Here is a 26033-nt window from a genome sequence, read left to right on the forward strand (position 1 = left end):
CACTAAACAGTTCCATACCCTTTCCTCCTGAATGAAAAAACATTTTCAGATTTTTGCTCTATTTAAAAATATTAAGGCAGTGAGGAAATATTGTTTGAAGTCCCAAGCTACTCATGAGAATGTCTTTTCTTTTCATATTCTCCAAAGACTTTGTTAAAATTACCTCTGTTTCACAGCAACCTTTAAAGGTATATACACAGAAAATCTCATTTTTAAATGGAGTCCATAATTAAATATGTATCTGTGTTGTGTTACTAGGCTATCTAATAGTTCAAACAGAAAATACAAGGCTAAATCCAGATTCTCCTTTCATTTGGCTTTGGGATGCATTATAGACTTGCATTCTACATCTTTTTGCTTTAGCAGATGTTATCAGTTAAAAACTTTAAAAAAAGTCCTCTGTAGCAAAGAGATATCGGGGTATTATTTATTGTAGATAACTAAGATCTGGCAGACATGAAACTGACATTGCAACTTTTCCTTCTACATAGCAATTTATCAATTGCATAGCATTTCTGCATTCCTACTATTTGAGTTTCACAGTACCCTGTGAGGTGGGAAGAGCAGTACTGCCTACATTTCCCATACACAAGGGATACTGAAGCTTAGAAAAGTAACTTGTCCTTTTCTGCTAACTATATGTTGATCCAAAAATAGAAATAACCAATTACCACAATCTGATTATACTAACCTTATATTTTGAACTTTAAATGCCTCAAAAGTGTTAATATATCCCTAATGTAACTAAATATAATGATTCCTTAGTCCTGGTTAAGCCAGGGTGTTCTTAGCTGCTTTCAAATATTAAATTAGATTTCTAACATTAAATGTAAACTTTATGAATCCATTCCGTAAGTAGGTATTTTGAAACCCATTTTCCAAAATAAATCTTAATGTCAAAAAATCAGTTTCTCAGTTGTAGGAAAAAATAATCAAGTTATCTTTCTTAATATTCAAGGTAAGACCTCTATTAAAAAGCAGCTGCATCTTAAGAACACTTCACAGTTAGCTAGCTCGCTTGAGAGAGAAGACTGAGGCATATGGCGGTAATAATAATGATGACAAAGCTATTATTTTCACCTAATTAAACAATTTACTATATGCTGAGGACTGGGTTAAAATAATGTACGAAAATAAAGCACTTCAAAATGTCAAAATTCTCACTTCACTGGCTTTTGCTTTGGAAGGAAGGTTGCACTGGAGTGCACCCTAAAAGACTGAGGAATCTGACACTCCCTAGGCAGGAAAAACTTGGGTTTCTGGTCACTCCCCCATCAGAAATACTGGGAACTCCTTAGCTCAGTAACTGGAGCAACCCCAGTTCCCACAAACATCTCAGAACTTCTGTTTCTTCTTCCAAGCCAATCCCATCCACAAGGAACTACCTGAAAAACAGATATAGCACCTACTTTCAGATATTTCAACTACCACCCAATACTGAGAAAACTTCACTTAAAGAAAACTGTTCGATTACTATTCATTCATATTATGGGTTTTTTACAGACTTTTTAGGCTCATGTGCTGTTGCTAGAGTTCTTCTGTACTACAGTGCTATTTTAAGAAAAAAAAAATTGAGATAACTTAGCTTCCAAATCACCCCCCATGTCGACCCAAATGTAAACAATTATTTACTATATTCTTTCTTTCTCGGAAGTGACTGAATTATTGTATTAATAAAGCACACTTAAATGAACTGCATACTCCTTCATTTGTTTTTAACTTTCCTAATGTATGAGTATTGCATAATTGTCAGTTAGAACAAACTTAAGGAACATGTATAACAAAGTTATCAGACACCAAAATGCCTGTTTAAAAAAAAGGTGAGCCCCCCAAAATATTGAGTACTACAAATAGCACCCTAATCGAAACCCTTTAAAAAGTGAAAATCGTAACATCACATACTACCCCTTAAACTTTTAAATACCTGAATGTGTATCTTCCTTCCCACCCAAGGCAAAAGCAGATGGTATACTGTTTCTTCCCAGTAACATCAAGTACCCTTTGTTAAAACTCACAAGGTAGGAAATCTTTAGCAGACACAAAAGATGAAAGATGAAACTGCAGCAAGAGAGCATGGCAAATCCAAAAGATCTATTAGTGCATAAATCTACTGGAAAAAAAACAACAACAACAAAAGAGATAGAAAGAATTAACAAGATACAATAAAAGTTATGTCTTTAAAGCAGTAGATTATAACAGGGTGGGAAATGTTTAATATGTGTCCTCCTGAAAAGCAGTTACCATCTTTCAAATTAAAAAAAAACCAGCTGGTATATTTTCACAGCATCTAGATTTATTTATGGTATAAAGCCATAGAATTGTAATATTATTATTCCTTTCCCACCCTGGCAGAGAATAAACATGAATTCAGAAGCACAGTGGAGTGAAAACAAAGAAGAAGAGAGAGAAAAGGCAGCAGAGAAAGACAGAAAAGGTGAATACAGAGCTACAGAAGTGTTTATTGAGCATGCTACAGAGGTAAGCAGAGTACACACAAAAGGAAATTAAACAACCATCAAACCTCCCAACTTTGTTAGAAAATTAATTTTTAATTGTGCCGCTTTCAAACTATACTGAATTTTACATTTCTAAAGATGTAAAAACTCAACTAATAGAAAATATACATGACCATTCTGTCTACATAGATAACAGAATCTATGAACCTTGAAACTAAGTACATCAATTTGAAAAAGTATTGGTCATTTAAACAGAATCAACAATTCAGATTGACAAGAACTGTTCAAATTAATTTGACCTGTAGATTCTGAGCCATGTTTTTATTAAAGTCAAAGTCAGATCTATTCCTAAATACAAAATATTTTGAAGATTTATTAAAACTGAATATTACAATGCAAGGTAAATTAAGACTAAAGGCACATAAACTTTGGTCCCACCTGGTTGTCAGTTTTAGAAAACTGCCACAAAATTAATCTTCCTGCAAATTTTCGCAGTACACTTTCTTTTATCTTTGAAAAATACATGCACCAGTTCCTGAACTAGCTAGACCAGTCTGCACATGCTCAGAAATCCACAACCGTATTCCAAATCTTAATTACAAACTAAGGATGGCAATATATATTTAAATGCACATAAATCATGTCAACTTCAAAAACATCTACGAAAAATATTCAGCCACAAACAAGACGTTACTTAGTGCTGACATTTATATGATACGTCCCACAAGAGTGTGTACAAAAAGGTTAAGATTCCACAATGCTTTCCACGTAGGGCTCAAACTTACAGAAATCACTTTGTTGTCTTAAGAAATTAATACTCTGCATCTTGTTAATTTTAACTAATGCCTACATTCATAACTGAATCTAGACCAGAATTGTGAGATACAAAAGGCCAATGTTTTTTTTTAAAGCAATAAAGCCTAAGGTAGTAAAAACTAAAAAAATGCTGCTTTATTCTTTCAGTATTATGTATCTTATTTGATTAAATAGAAAGAAATGTGACAAGCCAATAATTCAAAATAAGTTCCAAGCAGGAGAAACAAAAACTTAACCCTTTTTACACACCCCTGCCTAAACATATTGTTAATTCCCATTTAACAATGTGCCCTAGACAACCAATTCCTTTCTTCTAGTAAATGCACAATAGCAACACTAGTTTTCCTTTTTAAGGCACGTATGTCAACTAAGTTGAAAAAGGAAAGTAAAATTAAAATTTTAAACAGACAATAAAAATGGCTTCTCTACAGAACAGATGAAAAAGAGCAGTTAATAACTCTGCCTTTACATATGCCATTTCTTTTTATAACCAAGGAATGATAACAGCATGGGAAAAAAGAAAAGAAAAAAGAAAACAACAAAAAAAAATCAAACTCTGGTCCCCACTTTTCTGAACAGTCAATAGGTGTTGACACCAAACAATGTGATTCATCGCCAATCTTCATCTCCCCTTTTTTAAATTGTTGACTTGGAGAAAGACACTCTCAGATGATGGTTTTCACCAAGGTTATAATTATGAAGATCAATCAAGGCCTGAATAGCTTCTTCCACTGTTGCCATCTGAAGAAGAGCCATTTTGTGATCTCTTCTGAAACAAAAGTATGAAATTAGATACTTCATAAAAATTAGGAAGGGCTTAAATACTTAACTTTTGCCCATTCCAGAATCAAAGACGTCTAGAAACAAAAAGAACTACTTGAAGAAAACTTTTACTTCTATCAAGTCACTAATTTAAAGACAAGAAAGCTTGCTTACTGAAAAAACTTAAATGCTTTCACAGTGCCCCCAGTGTTAGCAAACAGTGTTCGTAGATCCTCTTCTGCTACTGAAGGACTGGGAAAATTAGAGAAAAAGAGTAACAATTAATAAAAAATGTTTATATTTTCTTCCTAAAATGTATATCCTTAATAAACTACTCCAGCTTTAATACTTACGGGATATTGGATAGGTGAAGGGTTGCAGAAGGAGGAAAAATGTTCTGAAAATTTTTGGATCCAGGTTTCTTGAAACGATGCAGTGGGGAATTACCAAAATCTTTTGTTAGCCCTTGATCATCAAGTCCCTCTCGAGGTAGTTGTACAGTCTGATGTTTAGACAGAGTAACACGAATAATTTTCCCATACATCTTCTGTCCATTAAGATGATTCATGGCTATAAAGGGGAAGAATGCCTATTAAAAAACAGTATCAAGGTTCAAAGCAAAAATAATTCTCATTTTAGAAAAGTTGAAATATCTGAATTCTGTTATGATTTTAAAATAAATCATGAATTTACAACAGCCACTGGTGACAAAACAAGTTCATTTGCACTAGACAAGGCACTGAGGCAAAAAAGCCAGCTTCTTTTATAGAACGAAAATCCAAAATGTGAGTCTCTCTCTTCCTTGACAGTCCTGCTAAATGCCCAAGAAGGAAACTTAGTACTCATCTGTAACATTTTCTCCCTGCTGATCTATATCCTAATTGCCAAGTCCTACCATACCCATCCTCTTAATTACTCTCAAATTCATCTTCTATTTCTACACTTTTCACTGCCATTATTTTTTTATCTGGATAACTCAGTCAGTCTCCTAATTTGTCTTGCTGGATTTTTCTTTACTTTTCTCCAATCCATTCTATACAAATCTATGTCACTACCTGCTTAAAACCCTTAGGGATAAAGTCTAAACTTACTCTTTAACATGGCTTATGCGCCTTTCTCAGTCTGACCCTAACATCTCTATCAAGCATCCCTGAAAAAACATTTATTGATGATATACAATACTAACCACTTTGTTAATGCTGAGAATCAAGTGGTAAGACAAGAACCATCCTAGCCCTCCTCATGGAACCTACAGTATCTTAGTACTGTATTCCTTGTACTTAATGTTCCAGGTGTACAAAACGTATTTTCTTAAACACTAGTTTTTTTACCTTTAGCCCCGTGTGCATGCTTTTCTATTTGTAACAATTTCCTATCTCCTTCACTATCCCTCCTAATCTATTTATCCTTTAGTATTACTTCCTCAAGAGGGCCTTTTCTTCATCATCTAGAAAAGGTTCAGAACCTCACTAGATACTCCCCCATGCAGTACCCTTTATTTATTTTCATAAATTCATTACATTTTAATTATTTATATCCTCCTTCAGACTGTAAGATACATGAAAGCAGGAACCAGTGTCTCTCCCCACAGCACACAGCACAGTGCCTAAACACAGAACATCACATAGCTACTTCTTGAGGCAGCAGTTGGGTTACTTTTCAACTAAAAGAACTGGTCTGAGATTAGAGAACAGTTATACGTTTTATGTTTTATTCACTAGTCACAACTGAAGAAAACCATGTCATAAGTCATATTGAAGGTCTATTTGACTACTCAAATCAAAGTATTAGAGTATTAAACAGAGAGGTAAAGGCAATATGGAAGAGCAGGAAATTGAGAATAAAATCCCTACTCTCAAATGTTTTAATTTGATTAGTATACTACAGTACACAGTCTGACACAGGAGATACCCGGAATTTGTTAAATCCATGCATCTTGTCATACTTACTTGTATAGAATAAACCAGTTAAATATAAAACAGGTCTGAAAAGGAAAATGCTATAGAAGTATAAGGTACCATTCCAAAAAATCTTTTTCATTTATAGCTTCCCTAATTTGTAAAAATAAGTTTACTATTCCAGTTATAAGATAAATACTAAGGATGTAGTGTACAACATGATAAACATAATTTTAACACTGCTGTATGTTATACATGAAAGTTAAGAGACTGAACCCTAGGAGTTCTCATAACACAAAAAATTTTTCTATTTCTTTTATAACTATGTGAGATGATGGATGTTCACTAAATTTACTGTGATAATCAACTCATGATGTATACAAATCAAATCATTAATGCTGTACCTCTTACACAGTGCTGTATAACTGTAAAACTGGAAGGAAAAAAAAGTTTACTCTTCCTGATTTACTGCAGTGTTATACATTTGTAATAGTTTTTTCTTAGATTTTCAACTGAGGCTAATAAAAAAAATAAGCTGTCAGGCCTTAACTTCCTTACACTGTATTTCGCGTATACTTATAAAATCAACTCAATTATCCATAGTGATGGTATGTAAACTCCTTTTATAATAAAGCTTACTTGAATTATAAAATATTTTTAAGGTTCTATTAATTTTGTTGTTTTAAGTGAACAGAACTTTGCTTATGATAAAGTGCTATTAGCTATTACCTCATACAAAATGTGTTATAAGGAATGAGTTTTGGGAATAAAGTGGCATAAAGAAGTAGACTAAGGTTGTCATAAGAAAAGGTGTATTAGTGCAGCTTTTGAGAAGTTATAAAAATACTACACAAACAGTTGAGCTTTGAGATACTGAAGGGCACAAATAACAAGAGGTCCTAGGCATAGTAAGTAACTGCACCAAGAGGAGATGGATGATAGAGAAATGGGGTCAAAAATAAAGCAAAATAACCAAACAGCTAACTCAGAAAGTAACCACGTAATACGGGAGATTCTAGTCAGCTGATTGCTGATAAAAGGATGTGAGTAAATTTAAAGTGGATGGGGGTTAAGGAAAGGGGTAATTAGAATACTGGGGCTTTTAAGGGTATTAAACAATAAAAAGCTCGTCAAAAATGGAGGTATATATATTGATTAAACAAAGCAGAAGGAAATGATTAGAAAAATTTTAAATGAATCAAGTTTAAATAACAGGACTCTAATATCCTGAAATCTGTTCCAAGAAATATGGCATCAATGAACAAAGCAATCAATGATCAAGAAGAAAAAAGTCAATGTTGCATAGTGGAAACGTCATTTTTGGTTGAGTATTATTTTCTACCTCTCCCTTTATCTCTGAAAATAGTAATGAATAACGAGAAATTAAAAGATGGTTAAAAAAATACGTAGTTTACATAATGTGGAACTAGAAGTGTATCAATAATTATCCCCTTTATAATTAAAAATAGTGTTGCCTCTCCCATTTAAAAAAAAATGAATCTTGATATCCACTTGATTATTAGTCTTGTCAAAGGACCCAACTTTTAGCTTTATTTTTTTTTTCTCTCAACTGTCTTCTATACCATTGATTTCTAGTCTTGTCTTTATTATCTCTTTTCCTTGGGTTTATGCCATTATTCTTTTTTTTTCTAAATTATTTATTTACTTATTGGCTGTGTTGGGTCTTCGTTGCCGTGTGCGGGCTTTCTCAAGTTGCGGCGAGCAGGGGGCTACTCTTTGTTGCGGCGCGCAGGCTTCTCATTGCAGTGTCTTGTTGCAGAGCATGGACTCTAGGCATGCAGGCTTCAGTAGTTGTGGTATGTGGGCTCAGTAGTTGTGGCTCACAGGCTCTAGAGCGCAGGCTCAATAGTTGTGGCGCATGGGCTCAGTTGTTCCCCGGCATGTGGGATCTTCCCAGACCAGGGCTCAAACCCGTGTCCCCTGCATTGGCAGGCGGGTTCTTTTTTCTTATAAATTTATTTATTTATTTTTGGCTGCACTGGGTCTTTGTTGCTGCATGCGGGCTTTCTCTAGTTGGAGCGAGTGGGGGCAGTATCTTCGCTGCAGTGCACGGGCTTCTCATTGCGGTGGCTTCTCTTGTTGCAGAGCACGGGCTCTAGGGCGAACGGGCTTAGTTGCTCCTCAGCACGTGGGATCTTCCTGGACCAGGGCTTGAACCTGTGTCTCCTGAATTGGCAGGCAGATTTTTAACCACTGTGCCACCAGGAAAGCCCAGGAAGGTGGATTCTTAACCACTGTGCCAGCAGGGAAGTCCCTATACCATTATTCTTAACAGTTAAAACATTCTGTAAAACATCACTTTCACTGTACGACACATACTAATATGTACAGTACTTTTATTACCATTTAATTTTACATATTTTAAAATTCCCATTAAAATAACTTCTTTGAGACATGAGATATTGGAATTATTTTTCAATTTCCAGATACCTGGAGATTTTAAATGTAACTTTCTGTTATTAACTCTTTAACTTAACTGCGCAGTAGTCAGAGAATTTGGTCTGTATGATACTCTCTGAAATTTACTGAAGCTTGCTTTATAGTTTAGTTTGTGATCACTTTCTGTAAGCATTCCTTGTGTACTTAAAAAGAATGTGTTGGATGTATAACTATTAGATGCCTAATTCTATATATGTGTAATTCTGTTAATCTAATTGTGCTGTATCATTTGCGTCTTGCTGATTTTTTGGGGGGGTTTCTGCCTGACATAATTCAGCAAGGTGTATAAAAACCTCCATTATCGTGGTGAATTTGCTCAATTCTCCCTGCAGTTCTATCCATTTATAATTTACACATTTTGAAGCTATTTCATTAGGCACACATACACATAAAACTTGTCATCTTCTTGGTGAACTAATAAATCTTTTATCAATAATCTTTATCTTAAATGAATATAGGTACATAAGTTTTCTTTTGCTTATTACCTGTCAATTATCCTTTTTATATCCCTTTACTTTCAATCTTTCTACATCTTTGCACCTCACATCTCTTGTAAATAGGTGGCTTTTAAAAAATCAAATCTGTCTTTTAATTGATGAATTTACTCCTTTACATCTGTTGTTATTGTTGATACATCTGGACTTGATTCTATCATTACTTTCAAATTTCTATTTTCCCCCATTTTCTCCATATCATTTGCTATTTTTCCCTCCTTTCTTTTGACTGTTTTTTTGGGGGAAGGTCTATTGAGAGCTCCCTTCTATGAGACCAGCAATACCTCAAAGTGCGACTTAGAGTTCTCCATTACTCACAGTAATGAAGAAGTGAAAGCCAATATATACACATACTTAAAAACTGCTCAAATATCACAACACCAGAGTTACATGATTCCTACTCCCTTTACAGCACACTTCGCTAGATATAATTTAGTAGTTAAAGAAGAAGTAAGTTTACTTTTGAGATGGCAGCTACATATTAAATAAGAACAGTTGAGGCTTTCTTATAAGTAGGTCTTGAAAATATGAATTGGAGAAACAAGATAATTATTTTAACAAGGAACTACTCTTTGACATTTCCTTAGAACTCATTTACTTTAATCGCTGAAGATCAGTACACTACTTCAAAACATAATTTACAAATTATATTATTCCTAAAATATCCAATTTAAGAAAATTCCAGTATCAATTAAATAGGTTATGGTAGAAATTGAAACATCTTAATGTTTGCAAATTTTAAAACTCTAGTCTAAAATGATTTAACATGGCCTCTAAGATTTGCAACAATCCCATTAACACTTGTATACTACTAACTATACCTTGCCGTTTATTTCTCCCATACTACTTCCTGAGCATAAAAACATCTGCCTATATTATAAAACAATGAGTATTTCCAAACAGAGTCCCATGAAAACCAAAAAGAATGAGAACAGAGCCCATAAAAAAAGCATACTACATTTAAAAAAATTTCACTTATTTTTTTCAAAAGCGCACCCTAGTTTTGTATAGGATTTGTGTGTTTGTGTGTGTGCTATAAAGGCATTAAAGGTGCAAGTACATATTTTTATGGACATATACTTCAAGAAAGCAAAATTTAACCTGGCAGCAATGAGAAATAATAAATTATTTGCCACTACATATAGTTTGAAACCTATAAATCATGCTATTAGTAAGTCAAAGCTTTAGTAAAAAAATTTTATAAAAATTAGGGGTAAAAGATTTATCAATGTTAAGTATTGTTAGGCACTGAACTGTATTCTCCCAAAAGTGATATATGGAAGCTTTAATCCCTCAATGTGACTACCTGGAGGCAGGGCCTTTAAGGAGGTAATTTAGGTTAAATGAGGTCACATGGGTGAGGCCCTAATCCAATAAGACTGGTGTCCTTATAAGTACAGGAAGAGAAACAGAGCCTCAGAGGCTGAGAAAAGGCTCAGAGGAAAGGCCATGTGAGGACATATGGAGAATGGAGCTGTCTGAAAGCCAGGAAGAAAGTCCTCACCAGAAACCAAATCTATTGGCACCTAACTACTGGCCTCCAGAACTATAAGAAAATAAATTTCTGTTGTTTTAGCCACTCAGTCTGTGGTATTTTGTTATGGCAGCCCAAACAGACTAATACAAGTATAGCAAAAATTAAATTATCAGTTATCTAGTCCTTACATAAAACAAAACCAAAAATATCGTGAAACATTTGGTTAAATTCTACCTCAGGTACTTCTCAACCGTAATGATTGCGTATCCTTTATTTACATAAGGGTAATGCCACCCACAGCTCACACAATGAGGAAGAAAATCAAACATTTAAGAATGCTTTGTCAACTATGAAACAAAAACTATAAAATGCTACTTGCAAAGTTTATAAAAACAATGGCAATGACTACACCCACCAGAGTACAGAAGTGTACACAAGCAGAGGAAGAAGAAAAGATTTAATTAGCATCTATGACATCATCAGCACTTTTATATAACTTCCACTAAAGATGGATAATAGCTGGTAAGAAACACAGAATTTCAAACTTACTTCTGACTCCAAAGGCTAAAAGGTCTAGTTCATCATGTTCTTAGTTTGTGAGTCTCACTGGATATAATAGCAAAAATACACTAGTTTTTACCCCAAAAATGGCAAATTTCAAAATTAATAACGTGAGTACACCCAATCTAAAGTACCATCATCGCCAAATCTCAACTAACAGAATTATAAGCTAAGAACATATTGACTTTACAGTCAATCACACCATGAATATGCAGCTACATTCTAGATTTATGTGATTTGGCTTTGTGCATGAATTCAAACGAGATGTTAATTAAGTCATCAATTATTTATCTAATAGTATAAGTGTAACTTGTCTGAAGTACATTTTAAGATTTCAGAAAGGATTAACAGTGGGATATTTGGTGTAAATTTTTCATTTTGCAAGAACCTGGTATCTCTAAAATACATTTCCCATGTGACTCTTTACTAAGTTTAGTTAAATACTTGCAAATGACTTTAGAAGAATTAAAATAACACAGCGTTAATCAGGATTCCGTGGACTATATGAACTGTTAACTTTGATTACAAGGAGTATCCAGGAATGAAAAACACTAAGGATCTTTAATATGTATGTCATAATTCTTATGTGAAATTGTTATTGTAATTTTGAAGCCAAAACATTTCTTCCTTAGACTCCACACAAGAAATGGTTAAGAGGACAGCAGAAAAATACAAATATGTTCATCATGTACAACTATTCATGTTAAAATATGAAAATTAACATGACATTTTGAACCCTGGCTATTAATAAATGGCTTCTTACTAACAAAGAGTTTGTTTATATTCACAGGTTTAGATTATATATTTGAAATCAGATTTGAAGATGTATAGATAACATATAATTTAATCTTACCCAGTTGTGATTGGTTTCCATCAGCCATCTGTATTAGAGCACTGTCTTTCTTGTTGTACAAAATCTTCACACGCTGCACATCTCCATAAACACCTTATTTTAGAGCCACAGAGAGGTAATCCAAAAATGGAATTAATTTTACGTGCAAGTCAGCTAAATATTATCTTTCTGACATATTAATGAAACATTCAGACATCAACATGATCACTCATTCAAACTCATCATTCTCACAAATGAATAAAGAAGATCAAGATTTTGAACAGTGAATTTTGAAAAGAATAATCTCTGATAAACCCTCAAAGCTATGTGAATGATATTAAATTAAAGATCATGCAAAATAAATCAGCATGCATTAAAACAAATTTTGTGTCTATGGAGAGTTTTAAATAGCAAAGAAAAATAGCAAAAGATTTACTATTCAACTTTAAGCCAAAGTGCTAGCTACAAATAAGAATTAAGGTGAAACAAAAATCAAATCAATAATAAAAGTATAGTGCTAACAATAACATACCGAAGAGGGTAAACAGACTTTGGGGCGTAACCATCTTTAGAAGGAGAGAAGAGCAAGCAGCGTAAGACAAGAAGAGAGAAGAGTCGAGGAAGAGCGGAGATGAACAGATCATCCATAACGAAGGGTGGTTCCCGCAGAATGGTGAGGTGGTCATGGATCATGGTTCAAGGCGGTTAATTGGGGCAAGTTGGTCCGAGGAACATTTGTTCAAGCACAGAAGCATGAACACAGGGAATGGAGACAGGGGATGAAGACAAGGACAAGGAAAATAAAGGATAAGACAGGGAAGGGAATGGGCATTTGGGAAAAGACAAGGAAAGGGAAGGTGAACACACAGGGAAAAGGATGAAATGGGGAAGGGAAACAGCAATGCAGAAGAAAAAAATAAGGAATTGGGGAACAAAAAAAAAATAAAATATAGGTCAGTACATAGGAAATGCAGGATTTGGTCAGAAAATGGTTGGTTTATGTACTGTACAAGAAAAACTGAGTAAAATGTAGTCATCCAAGACAAATATGGGTAAAGTACATCTATATCAAAGAGTAAATTACAGCATTTCATCTCAACATAGGGAAGGAAAGCATGCACAGGAATTTTAAACTTTGAACTTTAACTGCATAAGCATGGCTGGTTATGAAATGCAGGCAAAATTCTTAAGAGAAAAACAAAGGCACTCTGATTCAAACATTTTAGCATGCAGAACTATGGATGACAATAGTACTAAATGATAAAATAGCTTAATGTTCATATTAACAGAGGCCAATTAAAAATGAAATATTCAAATTAGACATCATAAACTGATACATTGAGCTTCCCACATTTCATACCAGCTTCCATAGCAATCAAAATAAAATATACCAGACATAAAATGTACAACTAAAGAAAATAACTCAGCAATAAACTTTATTTAAGGGGGTGGGAGGGGTTCAGGGAGGGGTAAAGTTGAAAAATATTTTTAGAAGACAATGACTAATAACTGCAAAGAAAAAATTACTAAGAAAGACTGGAAGAGTGCCTCGTCAAGATCTTTGGAAGAACCTTCAAAGAAAAATGTATTAGAGTAGTTCACATAAAATAAGATTTAAAAAAATGCAATGACACATAAGCATGAAATGAACAAGCAAATAATTAGAAAAGGCAAAGAGCAAAATTGTTTTACAGTTACATCTGCAAATTAGATCACATTTGCCTTTTGAGAACAACAAAAAGATAAAAAGCCAAACTACAGTACTTCACCATATTTTTCTTAGGAAAAATAGGTAGTTAGGTTAAAATATATATATATATATATAAAAAAAGAGATATGACTGTCTACGGAAATAAAGTATTACCTAAACAAGTACATAGATTTTATTCGGAAGTAGAAACACACAGAAAATACTTTGACTAATGAATGTACATAAAAAGAAAGGCAAGTGCAAAATGAAATAAACATGAAAAACTTTCACAAATGAAATGGAGGTAAAAAATAAACACTAGAAAATTATTTTACTAACCTCTTCATTTAAATTGCTAACCAACAGGACTGTATTGCCACCAGCTGAGACTCCAGGCATACCCACTCGGCCAGCAGCAGCTGCAGCAGCTGCTGCAGCAGCATTTGGAATAGCCAAAGGACTCAGAGCTCCTGGAACAGCTGCAACAGGAAGCCCTAATTTTAAAATAAAGCATATTTTACGAAACACACACAAGTCGTTTACAAAAACCAATTTAAGCACGATGGCTGCACGGCTTAGGGCTGACCGTTCCAAATGGTTCCTGAAAGTTAATTTTTATAACATTTAGAAAAATTAGTTGCTGATAAGTAGTAGATAAAATTAATTGGTTTCAATGAAATCATTAAATATTAGAACTAAGGTACATACCTGTATTATGTTAAAAAAAATTAAATATACAACATTCCATTTCCTATGGAAAAGCAAACACAGCATAAAGAATATACCTCCAAGTCAGAGACTTGAAAAATTCACTTCCATGGTTCATAGTGAGGAGCCAAATCTAAAAAAAAATCATCTTCAACATAACAGTAACTCACTTTTTTATACAAGTGCTACCTTCTTTATAAACGTGCTTGAAATTAGACAAATAATTACAGCTTACAAAACATATATAGTAAGTCCTTCACTTTTAGAGACAAAATCACCCTGAACATCATTATTTAATTAATTCAAGTGACCTAAAGAAAATCTTACCATAATCTGTTTTCCTTAATTCCACACTCAAATAGGTATAACACAAGTTTCTCAATTACAACACTTCCCCCGTAGAAAGAATGAGAAAAAGTCTCTATTATCACACAAGCTTTCTCTTTCAATATTTTCCTATCCTTTACCTACCAGTTTTAACATTTCCTTCTTATTTCTACTGTTCTACTTTCCAGTCTTACTGTTGTTCTGTCATCTTCAGGATTCTTCATTTATTCCATGGAATTCCCTTTGTCTCAGCATCTTTATCCGTATTTCAATTATCAATAAACTTGGATTCCTTTCATCCCTTAAATTCTTACATACCAGCTTATTTCTCAATAAATATTAGTTCACTAAAGAAATGAGTTATATGTTCTTTTTTTTCCTTCTCATGATAAAGGCGACAAACATTCAACCTACATGAAGTTAATTCATGACATACCTGGGTAGAACTGGCCCTTAGTACTGCTGTCCCATAAGTTCATGTTTTATTTCTTCTTTTCTCTTTCCAGCTTTCTTGTACATGTCATAAGGATGTGCTGTTACCTCTGGTTTCAGACGTTACTCTTTTAGCCAAGTTTGTTTATCTTTTTACTTTACAGAAACTATGACCTTTCATTGGCAGGGTGAACAGCTCTTGAAGACTGACAATTCTTAACTTCTTTAGTTTTTGACTTACAAAATTTTTCCCTCCCAATCTCCTTTTATCTTTTCTGAGTACCTCCCCCATCAGTAGAATGGTGTTTCTCACTTACATTCTTGCTCTGTATGAGTTTATTTTACAGTCCCCCACACCACCACTCCACATACCATTTTTGCAGATTCCCTCCCCCCCATCTTTTTTTCTTATTTCTCCTCTTTTATTTTTTAGATTTTACTTTTTGTTTTGGAAATTTTCCAACATATACAAAAGTAGAGAGACTAGAATAATGAGCCCCATGTATCCACAATTGTTTACCAATTATTAACTCATGGCCAATCGTGTTGTATCTACTCGCAAATTTCATTTTTAAAGTAAATCCAGAAATAAGGATCTAATTTTAAAATAGAAACTTCTCACGTCTAATAATTACTCATGCATAATAGACTTTAGTGCCTTTTAGGATCCACCACTTTAACTATTCTATGGTATTACTAACTTCTCAATGTTAAATATAATAGCTCTCATTACATTTGATAGGCTGTTTCCATTTAACATTCAATGGATATCTTAAAATGCTGCCACTGTAAGATACATTCCTAATTCCTAGGTATGTACTCACAGTCATTTTGATCTTGCATACTCTTACTAGACATGTAGTTAGATTCCAAAACTTATAGTTCTAAGTTACTTATCATTTGTCTTTCTCTGTTGATATTTCAAGAAAAATTACTAATTCATGAAACACATATAAAACATCAATACATTTGATATATCAGTCTAAACACAACAGTCTAAACACTTCGTTTTTGCAGAAAATGGTTTCTTCTAAAATACATCTCTACCATGCCAATATACAATTAAACATCATAATACTTCACCAAAATATTCAATGATGAAAAATTTATTCAAAGAAACTTTAAGTCTGGGATTTGTAATGGAGATACCGTGGTAGCACAATATTATTTAAAACATCAAGACATCATGGAAAAATAATCACTGAGAATTAAAATAATTAACATTAATTAAAAAATGGTAATTAAGAATTAAGAGACTAGGCTAAAGCCCTTTTTGAAGTGTGAGAGACTTAAAAAAAAAGAATGCCACGTTTTAATAAACAACATTACACTTTAGTAAAAATAAGACTTAATTTTCTTGTGAAAATATTCGTGAAATTTTGTGGCTCCAAGTAGATACAATTTATCTCCTTCTAGTAAGGAGATAATGGAAAGCTCAGCAAAATGTGGAATGTAAGCTATGAGGTCCCCACTGTTCTTGCTACTATCCAAATGCTACTTCATAATCTCCCTACTTCTCCATTTATTCTCACCATTCTGGGTCACTTACTACTAAAGTCAGATGATCTATCCTCTTGCCAAATGTTCTTTCTTCATTTTAGGCAGCCCAGAGCATGATGCAAAAGTACTTCAAGAGATGAGGGCAGTCACTGTCCTTAGCACCACTAGCATGTATTTCTCTTCCACTATTTCTTCTCCTCGTCTGGTAACTTAGAAAAACTATTTCAGTCACCTTTCACAGTTCCAAATCACTAAAATAGTCTTGACGTTTTTATTGGACTTTTAAAGCCTCTAAGGATAGTTTCCACCATTTCCTTCAGTATACTCTTCTCTAAAAAATTATTTTGTCAATAAGGTAATTTTTTTTTTAGGTTTAATCTCAGTGTTGTCTGCTACACAAAAATATAAAAACCTACGAAGTATTTCATGATGTACTATTATAATGAATTCTGAAAAGGAATTGTGCACTGTACTTTTCATATTAATGTTAACTCCTAGCTGTGAGAGAAAATACATTTACTATCTTCCCTTTGTAAAAAAACATATAAAACACGTTATGCACACTGGCTCTAATGGATTACTTTTAGCTGTAGAAATTATTTTAATGTTAATGATTTACGTCTTCAAGGCAGCAGGTATGCTGTAAAAAACACTATTTATGCATATTGAGATGGGGGATAAAAATGTGTTTTACTTTCAGTATTGTTGTAAGAATCAAATAATGTCAAAGAGCTTCATAAACTGCCACATGAAAAAGAAGGTGTCACAGGGATCCCCCTTCTATGTGAAATGATCTTCATCGGCTGGGCCACCCAGAATTTTGAGTGATTCAGCAATTTTATAAATTTCTTATATTAGTTCTGACACATTACTAGCCCCCTTCTCCCTGAGACTGATGGCCACACTGCCATGTACCTATCTGATAGAGATTCAAAGTCCACAGGGATGAAGTGATTACAAATTATGCATCTATCTATCCCTCTATCCCTCAGGTCATATTTTGCTGAGGTACACAGACATCCCTAACCTTGTCCATTACAACTGAAGAATTAAACTGTTCTTGATAACATCTTAAATCATTTGCAAATTTTATCTATAATTTTTAATAAACTTTTACTTTAGAACAGTTTTAGATTTACAGAAAAATTAAAAATTCTCCACAGTTCTTACAACCTTGGGCACCCCTTTTCCCCCATTATTAATATCTTACTATAGCATGATATAGTTATATATCATATATATTATAAATAGATATATTGTACTATCATACAATAGTATGATATATGTTCCAACTAATCAGCCAGTATTAATGTTATTATTAATTAAGGTCCATAAAGTATTCAAATTTCCTTAATTTGCATCTAATGTCCTTTTTTTGTTTCAGGATGCCGTTATTAGATTTAGTCATACCTCCTTAGGCTCCTCTTGACTACGACAGTTTTATCCATGCTTTTTAGAGATGCAGAATTTGTTCTATCCTTTCATTTCCTATTCTGAAACATCTATCCAAAGTCAATTACATCATATCTTTTGGTCTTAAAGTTCTTTCCCCTGTTTTTGGTCTTACACTTCTTTTCCCTGTTCAAGACATCTGGTGGTTGTTATTCTCACACACGACTGAACAGAGGATTGGTGGTGGGACTTTGAGGCCTGTTATAATTCATGTAGTATAGGGTCCTGGGTGAGGGAGGCAGTTTTTACAATATTTTATTTCCTGACTTGAAAATAAAAATTTTACCTTTGACAAGAATGACAGCTGCTATTTTTTCCTCAAACAATCCATTCTTCCTCTTCCACCAAGCTTCCCTTCAATTTTTATTTTACCCTCTAGAACCCATTTTTCTTTTCTATCATTAACAATTGCATTTTATTCAATGTGTTCCTTAGAGAAAATTTTTAATTAAAAGCTTGCTTGGTCCTAATGAAACTTATCTTATAACCCTCTCAAAAAGTCATTCTTACCTCCCTAAACCCTTCCCCAAAGGAAAGTAAAGGGTGCATTATTCATCCCACTATCTCACCACCCAATGTTACTTTCAGACTGCTGTTCTGCCGTCACCAATTAGAATGTCTTTGAGGTCGTACCATGCAATCATTTCTCATCAAAACAGCCATTAGGTCACTGGGACATTTTCTCTCATTACATTAAGACTCTGGCACCTGGCTTTATTTCTTCCTTCTATCTCAGCTCTTGTCCTCATCCTGTGATCTGTCTGACACACTGGTCTCACTATTTCTTAAAAACTTCTACTTTGATGATTTTTACTGTATCAGTCTGTTTTACCAACTTCTTTTGCTACATCTTTGATTTTTTTTCTTTTTTTGCCATTCATTTCTAACATTACATCCCCTTTCCTGACTTCGTTCTTCCATCTTATAGATCCTCCTACTCCCATACCAGCCACTGAACCAACCCATTTTTAGCCTATATGACAACCACTTCCCTTTCTGTTCTCCCTTGGCTAGACTATACTATGTCTAGAGCATTTTGGCTTGCTTGTTCCTAATCCATTAATGCTCTACAATGCCAGACTTGGATAAATCAAATCCTACATTTTGGATATGCTTTCATCTAGGTTTGTAAAATATTAGAGTGAAAACACACACACACACACACCCTACAACCCCAAACTGATTCCACAAACATTTTGTTATTTGATGTTAGCCGCATTTCCTATTCTATTTTCAAGAATTCCCTAAAAATCCACTAGACTTAAGTCCTTGTTATGTTCAGCAAGTATCTTGTAAGACTGAGATCAGAATTCCCCCAAAATTTTCAATCAACTTCAAAAGTCCTCTCTCTCTCTTTATCTGTTCCCCTTTCTTCATAAAGATACAAATGGTGAGAAGAAAGAATATGGACTATCAAAAGCTGATGACTTCAGTTCCGGCTCCAGCTCTACCCCTAAATCTCTCTGTGAGCTTGATAAAAATTCCTTCCAGTTCTCACAATGGTCCTGAAAAGTATCTCTATATTTCGTAGGCCCCAACATTTCCACTATATTCTTGATCCAATCTACTACAATCAATTCTAGGACTTAAGCTAGCCTTCAAAACAAATACTAGCTAATACGAAATTAGCATTCATTCTATGCCAGACACTGTGAAAAGTTCTCTGTATGTATTAAAACATTTAATCCTCACACTAGCCTTAAAACATGGGGATTACTATCATTATATCCATGACAAATGTGAAAGCTGAGACAGTGAAGTTGAGCTTTTGAACTGAGGATGTCTGGATTTGGACCACATACTCTTAATGATTATGCATACTCCTTTACTGTAAACATTTCCTCTTGGGCCCTGATTTGCTCCTCAACTACCATCCCATTTCTCCTTCCTTCCTACAGCACTTATTCAAAGAATAGTAAGTACTTTATCAAATTTACATTCCTAATCCATTATAATTTGATTTATACCCATTCTTACGAATAAGAATAAACTTTATGGTAACTACTAAACTGAATAGGCACTTTTAATTTAACCTTATTTATTTCATCCCTCAATCCCTTACTTCTTTACTTTCCCACAACATAAATGTGTAGTGCTTAAAGTTTCAATTTCAAGTCTTTAGCCCTCTTGCTCTCTTATACCTGAGAATCTTAAACCAAAGTTTTTTTTTTCTTTCAGTTTTACTGAGATATAATGGACATACAGCACTGTATAAATTTAAGGTGTACAGCATAATGATTTGACTTACATACACCATGAGATGATTATCACAATAAGTTTAGTGAACATCCATCATCTCATACAGATACAACATTAAAGAAATAGGAAAAAAATTTTTTCTCCTTGTGATGAGAACTCTTAGGATTTACTCTCCTAACAACCTTCTTATGTAAAATAGAGCAGTGTTCGTTTTATGTACCATGTTACATTACATCCCTAGTACTTATTTATCTTATAACTGGAAGTTTGTACCTGTTGACCACCTTTATCCAATTTCTCCCCACCCCCAAGCCCTGTGTCTGGCAACTACAAATCTGATCTCTCTAAACCAAAACAACATTCCTCTGGCCTTTCAAATTCTCAACCCCACAGAACTCTTGCCTAAGTCCTAGGCTGAATTTCCTACTGTCTAGGTGGACTCCTCCACCAAGTTTAATTCTTCATGAGTCATCATATTGTAAGGTGCCAAGTCCTATTACTTTTACATTTAATTTCTCCCATGTTTCTTTCTTTCCATTCTCATTTCTGTCCCTAGTTTAGATTCACAATTTTACCTTACTTAGACTAACAGTCTCCAGTATACTCCTTGGGATAGCATCAGTTCTAAGATCTTCTCTCAAACTAGTTCTTTCTGACATCACTGCCTTTCATGTTTTCCCAATTACCCTATGCCTCATTCACAACTGAATACTTGTCACTTCCTAAACATGCATGATATATTCTTCATCACATTTCTCATGCTGTGTTTTTTAAATCCTTTATTCTTATCCAAATCAAATGCCTTTGGCCCATAAAGCCCTTCCACTTTCTCCTTTGGATGATAAATTACTCACTTCATTATGCTCTAATACTACATTAAACTCTATTATATATTTCAGTTTGCCTCACATTAGAGATATTCAGGCGTATGCTGCCTCCACCAGAGTATAAACAAGATTACAAGCACAGAAACCTTGTAATTTTTCTGAGCCCCTACAGTACCCAGCACAGTGCTAAAATGACTGCTGAAAAATGCAATTAATGAATAAAGCAGGATGCCACTGAGGTGAGGTAGAATCCTTCTAGGAATGTGAAAAGCTCACAGCAATTAAGGCGGGTAAGAAAAATTCAGAAAGTGGGGCAAAAAGGAGAGGTAGATTCAGAGACAGAATACCATTTTTAAATTAAAATCAACAGGAAAAAGAAAAAATACAGAAATTAAAAGGAAGAGAAATATGAAGTTAGGAGGAACTCAGAAAAAAAAAAAACACTAAAATTTCCTGTATCTAGTGCTTTCCATCTTTAGAGACTGAAAACTTCCTGCATAACTTTTACCTCCTTCAGATAGAGGCACATTTTATACTATGGTCACAAATGCATAGTGTTTCTTCTACTAATTGCAGAGGTAGCAGTAATATACTTTAGAAGGCTTTACTTTGTCTTAGCCATACCACATACATAACTGTCAACTCTTAAAAATTTTTCAAGATTAAATCTACAGTATGATTTAATTTAAATCTGTCTTCTACATCCAAAGGCTGAAGTTGATTACCACTGAATCAATTTCTGTTGTTTAGCTGTTTAGCTTTAAAAATATGAACACCAGGATAAATATAAGGTTTTCAAATGTGTGACAGGGTATCATGGAAAAGGAGGAGGTAAACGTAGGATTAATAAAAGAAATTTCTTAAAGCTATAGCTGAGAACAATAGAATGGATGACCATAACAAATCAGTTTAGGACTATAAAATCAACCATTAAGAACTCTGAATGAAAATGTGTACCCTGGATAGTTAAAAAGCAGCCTATGAATAACATTTTAGTCCTACAGTTATAAGCTTATTCCATTTGAGAAGGCGGGTAAATAAGTAAATATGAACTGATGTAATAATGTATTTCTCCTAATGTTTATGGCCCATTATACCTCCAAAGTATGAAGTATACAATTACCACCAACTATTTCCTTTGCTGAGAAAACAAAAAAATTTTCAGATTTAAAACATATTAATTCAAATATTATATAAAATGTACTTGGAGTTAAATAAATTCTTTAAAGCTTATTGCTTCAAGTTAATTCATGATTCACAAGTAAAAATGTTATCCAAATTTTAAAATGAACAATTCTATCCCAGCTCTTGCAACTTCCTCTTTAAAAGAGACATTTTAAAGACAGAAAGTGGTTAAGACTCTGTGCTCCCAATGCAGGGGGCCTGGGTTTGATCCCTGGTCAGGGAACTTAGAGCCCGCAGGCCGCAACTAATACTCGACACAGCCAAATAAATATTTTTTAAAAATGAATAAATAAATATGAATACACAAGAACACGTGATCTTAAAAAAAAAAAAGATGACACTATAAGGAAATAAATAGCCAGACCAATCCAGATTGTGGCATTTTCTTAAAGAATATAACTAGGTTTCCACAATAAGTCAATGGAATCGAGGGTTGGGGCAGAGGGAGAGGACTTTAACAGAGTAATAGACATTCAGGAGACATAACTACCAAATGCCATGTGTGGCCCCTGAGAAGATCCTATTCTAAACAAATCAATGCTTAAAAAACATTTTTTGAGACAACTGGGGAAATGCAAGATTGACTGGGTATTCAGCAACATTAAGAAATCATCATCAATTTTGATAGGTATGATAATCAGGTTTTAATCAATTTTGATCAGGTATGCTTGGTAAGAAAATGTCATTACTTTAGAGAAATTATGGTAATGTTTGAGATGACTTGATGTTAAGGATTTGCCTCAAAATACAACAGAAAAAATGAACAGATAAAACAAGTGTGGGAACTAGTGAATTGAGATAATGGATATGATAACTGAAGTCTTTGATAATAAAAACTTAAAAAAAAAACACCATGTAAATAACTCATTCAAAAGTAACAAAAACAAAAGCTTTCAGAAGTCATTTAAAAATAAATTTTAAAATATTAAGTTTAAAGTAAGTTTTAAAAAATATTTTAAAAACAAGTTTACTTGTTAATTTTATGCATCATAAACACATAGAAAAGAAAACCAAATTCAATTTAACAGCTAAACACTGGAATTGTACCGATACCAAGACAGATTTACATGGCTTGAATAAAGAAAAGTATTAGAATACTGGCTCAATAGGTATAAAGTATGTTTTTATGAGAACATTAATAATTTTGCTAAAAAACTAAAAGCACCTAAAAAATTACAAACTTTCCTCTATAGTAGTAATTCTCAACTCCCACTACATCTTGGAATCCTGGAATCTTAAAAAATTAGAAACCCACTAATCATTAGGGATTCTCAGTCTAGGGTAAGACCTGGTAATTCTGATGTGCAGGAAAGTTTGAGAAGAACTGATCTATAAGAACTACATATTTACCCTTATGAATAAATGGTTGTTATATCTGTTCTCAATTATCAACTATTTTCACCTCAAAAGATATCCTATACAAAGTTTGCTTTGCTTTTCTGTTAAAACCGTATGATGAGAACGGCTGCTACTTATTAACTCAAAATACACAGAAGGCTCTAAAGTAAGTATTCTTTGTACATATTATCTGCATTAATTTTAAAAATGTAGACAACATGATCATGAAAAATTAATTACTTCTAGCAGTTTTTCTAAAAGTGACCACCCCTTAATAAATTAACTACACTTCTTAAACATGATAAAATGATTATAATGACATCTCAATTTATAATCTCAAGGATTTTTGATCACCTTGTTCTCTGATGTAGAATACGTGAATAACTAATAGTCTGCCAAGTTTGTGATTATGTATTTAAATGTCAGATTTCTAACTAATTAAAAAGCCCTCAGTCTCCATTCTTGAATAAATTACATTTTTGGAGACACTGTGGTCCCTAGCACTAAAAAAATGAAGCCGAGAATGCTAGTCTTAAAAAATTACTGTGTAAAATAAACCAATTAAAATTTATAATACTGATTCCAAATTAATTAAATTTAGTCAAGTGCTTAGATATAATATAAAAATCATACAAAGTAAAGTGAATCCCCCTAAATATTTAGCAGAAAAGAATTATCACCTAGTATCTGTGTTCTTACAGAATCTTTGAAATAAAAGGATACCGAGCAATTATTTCATTTTGCACAAGTACTGTTTGAGGAAGACTCAAGCAGGAAATGGATCCTATCAATATTAGTTTGTTGTACTCTGAAGTCACCTGACTTACTAAATATCACTAGAAGCAAATAAACAGAAAAAAATTTAGTCACCATTCCAGAAGGCATGACCTCACTAACATAACAGTGTATGTCACTATTAAGAGTGTTTGATGACTACTTTAAAAAGCAAAACAGTAAGTGGTTCCTCATAAAGATAACGGTACCCACCAAAGGTATGGGGGGTAAAAAAAAGTTACCTTAATGTCCTGTATATGGAAAGGTTTGGATTGTGATGAATTATTTTAAAATATTTTTCCGTAACTAGCCAGTCTAAAATGTAAGTATAAAGTTGAATGCTTAGTTCATACCAAATATGAACATAATATCCTTAATATACATTTTATGTTTTGTACATCCTAATAGAAAGAATCCAGACAACCAATTCAGAGACTTGTAAGTACCTAATAAGCAATGAAAAATTATAAACTAGTTCATAAAATAGTAACAATTATAATAAGCTGGTAGAGGAAAAAGTACAATAGCCAGCCTCATATACAATTCATGTTAGTTTAAATATCACCATTCTAGAAAGAAATCTGCAACAAGATTCAGAAGGCTTTAACATTTTCTTTGACCCAATGATTCTAGTTCCAGGAATCTAGTCTAAGTAAATAAGAGACAAAAAAGTTATGTACAGGTGTTTGTCACAGCACCATTTATACTGATGAAAAGTATGAAAGTAGACTAAATGTCCAACATACTTCCAAAAGTATTATATATCCACTAGAATGTTATGAAGCTATTATAATTATCAATTTTCAAAAAAATTCTCAGTAGAATAATTCAAATAAAATAGTGTGATTTTAATTTTGTACAAATATGTATTTACATAGAAAATAAGAAAAAAATCAAAATATGTTATCTCATAAACTATAAATTCCATTATTTGATTTTTTAAAACTTATAACTCACCCATTTTCAAAAACTATCTGCAGACATTTAAAATAAAAAAACCCAGTTGTAAGATGTAAAACCATTAAAACAGGTAAATGATGAAGTCATTTAGTAAAGGAAGGTGAATTCACATAGTTTCACCACAAAATATTTTCCTTGTTCTTATCAGGCAGAGCACAGAAACAAAAATACAGACATACCTTGGAGATATTGCAGCTTTGGTTCCAGACCACCACAATAAAGCAAGTATTGCAATAAAGTGAGTCACACAAATTTTATCGTTTTCCTGTGCATACAAAAGCTATGTTTACAGTATACTGTAGTCTATGAAGTGTGTAAACATCATTATGTCTAAAAAAATGTATATACCTTAATTACAAAATACTTTATTGCTAAAAAATGCTAACCATCATCTGACAATGCAGGGTTGCCACAAACCTTCAATTTGTTTTTTAAAAACAAAAACAAAACAGTATCTGTGAAGCACAATGAAACGAGGTATGCCAGCATATTATATTAAAATATTCAAGACAGAGCTGGAAGAAGACACCAAATTTATTTACTAAGAACTGAGCAACTTTACTCATAATCTTTTAATGCAAAAATGTAGAACACTTGAAAAATGATAAAAGCACTGAATAAGACAGAAGTTAGTTATGGTGTAACTTTATAATCTTTTATGAGACTTATTATTACTTTAAAAAAATTCCATCAAAGCCATGAGATTACAAGGAAAACGATGATGAATTCCCTCTAACCATGACTCCACCCAGAATCAAAAACACATACAAACTCGTCTAACTACACCCAAATGAGCAAACACACATAGCTCTTAGGGTCCAAGAAAGTGATTACTACGGTCATATGTTTGACGCTAGCTGAAGTTTCTTGGTATTTTACCCTTGT

General features: G+C 33.3%; 1 protein-coding gene across 5 annotated transcripts in view; it reads right to left on the reverse strand.

Annotated features, from left to right (window-relative positions):
- Positions 1–2529: 2529 nt before the first annotated feature.
- The window catches only part of PTBP2 (polypyrimidine tract binding protein 2), an 80393-nt gene continuing 56889 nt past the window's right edge, over positions 2530–26033 (reverse strand). The window contains exons 9-14 of one of the 5 annotated variants that reach the window (XM_060139530.1): positions 13786–13925; positions 12289–12322; positions 11778–11870; positions 4388–4604; positions 4209–4286; positions 2530–4038 (exon numbers count right to left, since the gene is read on the reverse strand). In XM_060139530.1, coding sequence (XP_059995513.1) covers positions 3909–4038; positions 4209–4286; positions 4388–4604; positions 11778–11870; positions 12289–12322; positions 13786–13925 — 692 coding nt within the window. In that variant the 3' untranslated portion in view covers positions 2530–3908. Of the gene's footprint in view, positions 4042–4208; positions 4287–4387; positions 4605–11777; positions 11871–12288; positions 12323–13785; positions 13941–26033 lie in introns of all 5 variants that reach the window. The other 4 variants (XM_060139529.1, XM_060139528.1, XM_060139527.1 and 1 more) reach the window with 4 other exon arrangements.

The sequence above is a fragment of the Lagenorhynchus albirostris genome, chromosome 2, assembly GCF_949774975.1.
Source record: "Lagenorhynchus albirostris chromosome 2, mLagAlb1.1, whole genome shotgun sequence".
Classification (NCBI taxonomy): Eukaryota; Metazoa; Chordata; class Mammalia; order Artiodactyla; family Delphinidae; genus Lagenorhynchus; species Lagenorhynchus albirostris.